The following is a 9,740-nucleotide window of genomic DNA, read 5'->3' on the forward strand; positions in this document are numbered from 1 at the left end:
TCCTCCGCCTGGTTTGTGCTGCGGGCCTGGTTTTGTTCTTAAAAATGCCCGAAGTTGAGGTTCTTGTCGAGCTTGGTGAAGCTCCGCGCTGCCAAAGGAGGGCTGCGAGAGCTCTCAATCGCCTTCAGCTGAGCCGCCTGGGCCGCCGGGCTTGGCGTTCGTGGGCAAGGGGCTCTTCGGTGGGCCTGTCAGAGTGCTTCCAGCGCGGTGTTTGCTTCTGTGATCCACAGGTGCTGTCTTCCGGCAGGCTGACAGGGCCACCGAAACTAACAAATGGAAGAAAACCGTAAGACCGAATATTTTCTATGATCGGGTGTGCGCTGGGGGACGTGATACTTGCCTCAGAACGAGACAAAAATTCATTGTGTGTATTAGGAAATGTTTCAGGTTGAAAGGCAATACAGCTGGGTTCTGAGCAGCCTGGGGATGGACAGACACAAACTGAATTCGAATTTTACCTGTAGAAATACAGCATTGACACTCACTGTGTGTTTTGTTTATAAAGGACTGGATCCGTGTGGTTACAGCCGTACTTACGGTTGTTAAGGCTGAGTTCTTTGACGTAAGCAGTTAGTATCTGTTAAATGTTTTTTGCCCCAATGCAGAGTTTTCAGAAAGAGGAAGATACTTTATTTTTTGATAAAATTAAATTCCTATAGTTTGCTGTTATTGACTAAAAGGAGCTATTTGACTTTGCTGCATGTTAAGGAGGTAGTATAAATGGTGAACTTGACTTTTTCAGGTTTGGCTTACGAAAAGGATGCTCAGATGTGGAGTCTACTCTCCATTCCGCTGACTCTGACGAGCAGGTAATTCCATGATTTATTTATTTTTTTTAATACAGCCATCTGTATGGGAAATTGGAATGCTGTCAATAATAGAAGAAGAATGAGTTAGTGTAGGTACTACTGCATCTGGACTAGAAATAACTCCTGCAAAGCCAGCAAGAGTGTCTGTACTGCATCTTGCAGATCCCTGCAAGTTGCCTTTGTGTGCAGTCAGTTTGGCTCTGACAGATCTCATTAAAGCACAAGATATATTTTGCAAACACGGCTGTGCTGGCCCTGGCAGACGTGTAGCCATAGTTGTGTGGATTTGCGCTAAAGAGAGCTCTACGGAGTTAGTGCTGCTGCAGTGCTCTCCTCCGGGTAGTGCCAAGTCAATTTTCTCCAAAATAGAAATAATCTGTAGGTAGTAGCTTAACTGTACATGGAAGTAAGAATAAAAATCACACACATGCAATTACCAAAACATAAAATCAGCAAATGGACATGTGTGCAGGAATACAGTGTATTTTTTTTTTTTTTTGCAAAATTTATGTTTGTGAACTTTCATGCAATTACATGAATTTACTGGTTATCAGTTGTTCTTTTTCAAGTATCAGATTGGGGAATGCTCACTTCTAAAATATCATCTTGGTTTACTGAAAGAAAGGAGTGATACTCATTTTCTCACTGCAGTATTCTTTGTGCAGGTTGATGCCATTCATAATGGACTTGACCGTTGTGCAGCTTTACTGAAGAATATCTTAGAAAATGAAGCTCCAGGTTGCAATTATTAAAAAATTAAGTTATGATTTTAGTTTTTGTGAGACTGTGTGGATTTTGTTGACTAATTTTTGTTTTCACTCGTACTAGGAAGGGAGACTATTCATAAACAACCTGGGAAAACAACTTCTGTTAGAATTTATTCCAAGCCTTTGGTAACCAAAGGAAATATTTCCAAGAAGAAAGGGTTGAAAAAAACCTTTACTTCTGCCCACGTCCAAAAAGAAATTGGTAAGTGGCTTCCTAGGGCTTGCTTTTTTCTCAAATGACATTGAGAGGCTCCTCAACCTATTGCGATATGACAGGGCTTCAGATAATTGCTGTTCTTTGTTATAGGTTGATCTAGGGCTGGATCCACACAAGGATGTAAACATAACTCATTGCCTTTTAGAAAGGTTAAATGTTTACTAAACAGTTACTAAAACTCACAAATGTTTGAGCTTCGTGTATGGTGAAGAAGTTGAGTGCGTTTACAGATACGAACATCGTCAATTTTAGCTGGTAGGAGGTGTGGAGGAGGATGATATTGGCCATGCCTCATTTCTCTCGGACAGTGAAGCATTACAGTGCTTGGTCTCTGTTTTGGATACGCAACTATTAACTGTCCTGGCGTTAGGTGTCCAGCCAGGCTTTTCTCAAAGATTAGTTTCTGGAAACAGGGAAGTGTTAAAATAAATAATAAGAACTCAAATGGTTTAGTGGCCGGAGCACTTGAATGGAAAGGAAGATGGAGTGCTGTAGGCTTCATTGCTCTCAGTTGGAGTATTTCACTTGTTATTAGGGTTTCTCCCTCTCTTCACTCCTTTTCTTTCGTGTGATTTCTAATCCAGTCAACAGGGGAGGCCTGCAGACTAGGTGCACAGCAGAATGCCTGTTTTATCAGTAGTACCAGGTGAGCATATAGCTGATTTTTCCAGCCCTATAAAAATAGAGAGTTTTAACTGTATCCAGCATAAGAAAACTAGGTTTGGAGAGTGCTTTGGTGTGGGTTATTCAGAATGGCTTGAAAGCTTATGAAGCAGCTAAGGAGAGATTTTTAAAACTGCATTGTAGAACTGGCCTTCTGTAAAATTAAATCTCTGCCCTTCCTTCAAAAGACAGCTGTGTGTCCAGCTGAGTTAGGTTGCCCTGTTTGGAAGAGAAAAAGGATGGATTCAGTTGCTAGTGAGAAAAATCTGACTAGAATTTTAATTCATAGGGCCTTTTGGTTTTCTTTTTCAAAGGAACCTCCCAGTGTGTCTGCCTGGCAACACAGTGGGTTTGTGCAGATGGAGAAGACAGACAGCTTGAGCTGGGTTTTTTCTTTCTTTCTCTTTAGTGCCAATATCAAATAGAAAACCTTCCTCATCCACCACACCGTCTACTGAGAAAGAACTTGCCAGTGCAGCACAAAATCAGATGGTTCAACCAATTCATGTGCCTTGTAGTCAACACTTTCCTGTGAAGCATCAGAAACTGTGCGAGCATGTGCAAACTCAGATGTCTCTGCTAACTGGCCAAACACCACAGAACAGTAATGAAATTCCTACCGTAACTCCTTTTAATATCTCACATCACGGTTAGTGGAACTATTAACGTAGAGCCTGCTATGTTACTGTATGAGTTTTCACCCCGAGTTGCCCTGATCTATGAGCTGTTTTGTTTTAGGATGTCAAAATGTTACGGCGCTTAATTATCGATTACCTGCCTCCACATCAGCTCCATCCCTGCAGCATTCAGCTAATCCCCTATCTACTCAGACAGTAAGTAGAAGTTTGATTCTGACAATTAATAAATGTTTTAAGTTAGCGCTTCTTATCTTTTTATACGTTTGTGTGAGTTTTCTTGGGTTTATGTAATAATTTTCCTTAAAGAAAAAAGTTTGCATATTTCAACCTGTAGTGATGAACAGAATAAACAAAGAGGGAAAATAAATTTTTTATAGACACCAAAAAAAGAAATTGGAGGCATTTCAGCTGGCTGCTTGTTTCTACGTGGTGCATTTTGTGATGGACAGCAAATGTGGAAGGTGCAGGCAATATTAATTACTGTTAGTAATTACATTTGCAGTAACACATATTAGGTTCATTAACAAACTCCCCATAAAAGAAATTATGTCTTATATGTAGCTTTTCCCTGCCAATGATCCAGCTGATTATTTCTTCAGGCACTATTTATAATCTTAGAGCCACATTTTAAAATACTTGGGTATATTAGGGTATAGAGTAGAATTAATGGAAGTACCCACTGTGACCTTGGGGAATGTGGTAAAGGGCTTGCACCTTGAAACTGTAAGACTCTAGACTTCCCTTCCACATGCAGGCAGTTCATGTATAGCTAGTGCTATTCTTGACTTTTAGGAAATTCATCTGCTTAAAATACTGGAAGGTAAAAATGAGTGTTCATAAAGCACAAAAAAAAGCCAAAAAACTTACTGCTGAGGTTTTTTCTTTACAGAACATCTGAAAAAGAACTGTGCTTTAATGTTGCCAATAACGTTTAAGGTAAAGGTAATCTAAACCAGACATACATTTTAATTAGTCCTTAATGTACTGCAAAAATATGCAATTAATGAGCGGTAGCTGCTTTTATAATTCTCAAAGAGTAGTTGAGACTACATTGCATCAGATGAGTGGTTTTGGATTTTTTAGATTTTAAAAATAATTATGTTAATTTTTTGTTTCATATGAATATTCTAATGCAGGGTGTTCCTGTAGACAGTGGCAATGAACGTGTGCCAGAGATGGGAGGACCTGTAGTTTGTCCAGTTGTTTCTGCTGCTCCTGCTACTGCTGCACAAATACAGCCCGTCACTGCTCTTCCTAGTGCGACCCCTTATGTAGCATCAGGTGCTTCAAGCAGCTGCGCAGCATCTGCCTTCATCCCGTCGTCTTCTGGCAGAGAGATGAGCCCAAACCACGAGCAACAGACAAAGGAAGCAGATTTGATAAGGTGCATACAAGCTCACCTGGCTCTGTTACAGTCACACGAAGTGGTGAACAGCAGGACTGAACAGAAGTGCCATCATCACTGTCCAGGAAAACACAGTGCTTCAGGCAACGAGGAGGAGGATGCTTCTTCAGACCACAGCGAGGACATGGTCAACGACGAAGGTGAATCGAATGTACTTGACGTAGCCCCAGTGAGACATACAAGCTGTAAGACAAGTTTTGCAAAGAAAGTTCTACAATCTAGGAAACAGCCCATAAAGTTAAGACTGTAAAATATCTTCTGGGAGAGCTCAGAGCACTGGTAACAGATCAAGGTGAGGACATTTTCATTGTGCAGCAGAGTGATTGTAGACGAATAACACAAGAACTGAGTTAAATGAGCAAGCACTTCAGTTTCTGGAAGTAGTATGTGTCAAATAAAATGTAACATCTTAGACTAGTGTCAGTTTTCAGACTGGCTTCATGTTTTGCCCTGGATAAGTATTAAACTGTTTTTTGAAGTACTTTAGGTGATTGTAACAGCTAGGGTAAAGATTGTTCTCATTTCATATACAGTGTTTCCCTCTGAGAAGGGTGTAGGCAGATTGTAACAGCAATCCCACCAAGGTTGGTCAGAGAGGTGGTGGGCTGTGACTTATCAAGAACCTAAAGCATAGTTTTCAAACTTTAAAATTTTAAATGTATAAATATCGTTAAGATGACATTTTCTGAAAAAAAAAAAGTAAGGAGATACTATTATATCACTTTGTAGATCGCTTAACACATATAAAATATTACTGTCATGTTGCAGGTTCATATGTTTATTGGGTCTTTTTTTCCCTCACCTCTTGCAGATGATTCGGAAATGTTAAGGTTGATGAGTGAAATAGAAGACTGCGTATCATTGCTCCCAGCTGTGGTGGGAAGTACGAATATACAAGCTGAGATAGCACTAGCTTTACAGCCTCTCAGAAGTGAAAATGCCCAGCTGCGTAGGTTAGGAGCTTGTCGGTGATTCTGTAGTCGCTGCAAAGGCACCTAAAGCATCTTTAACTGGTCTGTTCTAAACTGTGTATTTTATTGTTGTTATGGCCCTTTCGTTCTTGTCTGTGCACTGTTTATTAGAAAGTGTGTTGGTAAGGCTGTATAGTTTTAAAATAAGTAATTGATACATAGCAAGACTCAGTTAATGCTGATGTTTTAATAGCATCAGTTACATGGTGATTGGGCCTTTGTCTAGGTGGGATCAGTGTCTCAATCTCTCTGAAAACTCCCGTATCAGGGTGGTTATCCTCTTTGCATTCTTTTTGTAGTGTATTATCAAGTGCAAACATATCACTTATTTCAAAGGAGCTCTCAAATACATAACTGGGTAGCAGTTTACTTCAGAACTGAAGAAAAGATATTTACCAGAACTTGCAAAGAGGTTTTTTGTGTTAAAGAAATATAAGAATGTAAGAAAAATGCATTCTTAACTTCTATATTTCTGAAACATTCTGTGATGTTTAATTCTCACTAGCAACTTCTTAGCAAGCTAATTTCAAAATCACTGCATTTTAACTTCTGAACTTTCTGAATTTGTGCTTTTTCAAAATGCAGTGATTTTGAACTTCTGAACTTTCTGAATTTGTGCTTTTTCACCATTCACATTTAGGAGACTAAGAATATTAAACCAGCAACTCGGGGAACAAATAAGAAGTGAGGAGACACCTGAACAGAGCTCCAACTATGAATGTAAAGTACTACTAGAGAATAATGCTTGTTAGGGACAATTTTGTTAAAGCTTTATTTAAATAGATACAGACATATAAAGATATAGATACATTAAAATAACAGTATGTCTTGTGGCCTTTAGTGGCAACTGAACTAAGTGTTGTGAGTCTATCATGCAACTGCATTTGCGTGGATAATTGTGCCTGTTTAGACTCCACAGTGAGACTCAGATGAGCAGATTAATTTTTCTTATGCACCTCTTGAAAGAAGAAAAGTTGTGTTTTATCTTGCTGCCTAAAAAAGCCCTTCTTCTATCTGTAAGCAAAGGTCATACTACCAAGATTATTAAAAAAACTAGGTCAATTTAGAAATTCAAACTGTACCACACAAAATAATTTAATTTTTTGTTTCAATTTTGGTAGTGGTTTCTTTACAGTCCTTGAATATGATACTGCAGAGTCAATTGAAAGAGTCACTGAAAGGACTTGAGTCACTGCATGCTAAAAATGAAGAACTACTTAAAATAATAGAAAGTCAGAAAGAAGAAAATAAACATCTTGCAAAAGCTATTCAAAATCAAGAGGAAGAATTGCTTGGAAAAAAACAGCATTATGACATTCAGTCCACCAAGCTCAAGATTGGTATGTATTTTAAATTTATTTCTTCTTCATTTGATACCTTAATACTTGAAAGAAATAATTCAGTAAATTCTTCTTGACATTTTAGAAGTGGAGGAGGCTTTAGCAAACGTGAAGAGCCTTCAGTTTAAGCTGGAAGCTTCGGAGAAAGAAAATAAGATTTTGGGCATAACGTTACGCCAGCGTGATGCAGAGGTTAACAGACTGCGTGAATTAACCAGGTGCTATTGGCTAAGAGATTTTTCTTTTTTTCTTCATATTTTGAATTCTTTTAATCTTAGTATCTTGGCAGTAGGAGGTCACGTAGGCTAAAACTTCTCTTTGTGGTTACTTACTGCGATGGTGCTATAATTCTATTAAAACAGAGTTGTCGTGTTCTGTGACGTGAGTTCTGTTGCAAAAAGCTGTCAGCCATAACTTCTGCGAGTTTTAGTTAATAGCAGACCTGCCAATAAGGAGCTCCATGGGAAATGCATGGACCTGAGGACCTACTGATATTTCCCTTGAATCTGTAAAATTTGGAAAATAACTCTTAATTTTTTTTTAAACTGGTTCAGAAATCCATCTGTTTTGAGAACTTGCAGAAAGATCTTTGTTCGGGACCCCCAGCAAGCTCTTCGTGTGAGAATGAGCAGTCCATTCTTTAATTGTACACACATTTAAAGTAGATTATATTCAGATATGACTTGTGGGAGAAGGTATGAGTTCTTGGATAGCAGAATGAAGGCAGTGTTACAATTTTTTACAACAATTAATGCAGACTTAGTCATGCTCTTTTGTGATGAACATAGTGGCAAGCTGGGAGGCTTAAATAGCTTTTTTACGCATGTGAAGTGATATGTACGCAAAATCTGTTTGGACGTGATGTGCGCAGGGAATTTTGTTTCTAATTGGTACTGATGGGAATGGCAGGATATTTTTAATCAACATTTCGGATTTTTTAGTAGAACTTTAGGCACGTTACATGCTTCTGTGACTACTATACTGACCACCAGATGGTAGTATTACTATGTCTTATTACATGTGTCTCTGTACATGCAATACATTTAAGCATTGAAGTGTTCATTTGTTTTGAAATGAAAATGCAAAGCAGAAAATGAGAATTGTTTTGTTTATTATATTTTTTTGTTTATATGCAATGGGAAAAATAATTCCGAAAAAATTCTTCCTAATTTTCATAGCTATTCCTATACTTTTTATAACAGTTTCTTGACATAAATTTATTTCGCTTTATGGTACTCAAAGCAGGTAAATTGAGAATAATATCGAGAATTTAATTGGATTGTGCTATTTTAGTTACTTTATAGGCACATTTGGCTGAGCTGAAGAAAGAAATTAAAGAAATTTGAAATTGGTTCGCATTTATTCTACATTTTGTAACAACTAGAAAGAGACTTGTAACTTCGCTATGGTCTGATAAATCCAATGTGTTGGTGCTATATAAAAGTTTTTAATTATTTTTAGTGACTATTTTTAAATCTGATTAATTGATCTTTTCTTAACAGAACCTTGCAGGGCAGCATGGCAAAGCTTCTGTCTGACCTCACAGTAGACAACAGTAGACCGAAACCTGAAAAAGGTCTCTCGAAGTCTCTTTTGGAAGACCATGAAAAGCAAATGCAACCTGATCCATTTCCTGGGAGTACTTCAGTAATGTCTTACCTTAAAAAATTGGAAATGGATCATATTTTGCCAGATGCAGAACTTCAGTTCCCAAATAAGAGTGGAGAATTAGAAATACAAAATCTAGCCTATGAGAAGTTTGCTGCTGAAGGAAGCAAAAGAAACAATATGTTCTCAGAAGGAGGAACATCAACTCCCAGAATACTACCAACCTCACTGAAGCAAGATGCAGATGCAGTTAGTGATTCTGGGACGTTACTGGATGACCAAACCCAATTAGATGAGACTGTTTATATTCCATTGTCTAGCAGTGCCTCGAAAAATCATCAGCCGATCTCTGAAAAAAATGGTGTGTTACCCCAGAGTAGAGGGACTCGTAAGGTGCTGGACTGCCACTGTGAGCTCTCAGACTCAGTGCAGCAGAATGGGTGTGAGGTATCAAAGGATTCAACTATTCTGGATAAATTAAGTGCTGGACACGGTGTGAAAAGGACTGTGGAAAACATGCTTGAAGTTACAGGGGATAAAGTGAGGCCAGAAGTAGATAAAGCCCAAATGAGGCCAACAGGCACGCCAAGTGGAGCTGCAAAAGACTTGGTAGGCAAACCAGACCGACCTCACTCTGACACATACCCTTGTGTGCCGATGCTGTTTCAGAAAGAGATTTCTCAGAAAAAAAGCAGTGAAATATGTGGGTTTAGTTCCATTTCATTTGATGATGTATCAAGGAAGTCTGAGTGGAGTGTATCCTCTTTCTCAACATTTACTTCTCGAGACGAAGAGGACTTTAAGAAGAGCTTAGCAGCCTTGGATGCCACCATAGCTAGGTTACAAAGAACTCTGCAAAATAGCATTAGGAAACAATGAATACAAGGAAACAAATGGGGGTGCACTTGTTTGGATTACTTAGGTTTTTCTGACATATATTAATATGTATGGTACTGATATGAATATTTGTATATTTTTGTTGTGAAATGACTTGTTCCTAGCTGTTGAAATTATGGATTCCTCATTAAGCTGTGGTGCTGCTTCCTTTGATGTGTACTACTTGAAATAACTGGTATAAATGCCTTTTTTTAAATTATGACTTTATACTCTTTAATTGCAAAATTAATTCTTAGAACAGCGCTTGACAATAACTTTTTAAGGAACCAGTGTGCTTTTGGCAGTACAGTTCTATTAAATTATAAGTACACTTGCATACTTTTTCAAAGTAGGAAAAACATCACTGAGAGAGATGCGTTTGAAGTCAGTTGCAGGTGTGATAAAGGGAAATTTTTATTTCATTATTATTTTTCTGTTGTAAAAGT

General features: G+C 38.3%; 1 protein-coding gene across 1 annotated transcript; it reads left to right on the forward strand.

Moving 5' to 3' along the window:
* Window positions 1-44: 44 nt before the first annotated feature.
* CCDC14 (coiled-coil domain containing 14) lies at window positions 45-9,297 on the forward strand. The gene is given in 12 exon segments (XM_009872141.1): window positions 45-286; window positions 743-809; window positions 1,475-1,547; window positions 1,638-1,778; window positions 2,866-3,077; window positions 4,231-4,696; window positions 4,699-4,791; window positions 5,311-5,452; window positions 6,111-6,190; window positions 6,592-6,810; window positions 6,896-7,028; window positions 8,313-9,297. Coding segments are annotated over 12 exon segments (2,853 nt in total).
* The last annotated feature ends 443 nt before the right edge of the window (window positions 9,298-9,740 follow it).

This window comes from Apaloderma vittatum, unplaced genomic scaffold, assembly GCF_000703405.1.
Source record: "Apaloderma vittatum isolate BGI_N311 unplaced genomic scaffold, ASM70340v1 scaffold14786, whole genome shotgun sequence".
Taxonomy (NCBI): Eukaryota; Metazoa; Chordata; class Aves; order Trogoniformes; family Trogonidae; genus Apaloderma; species Apaloderma vittatum.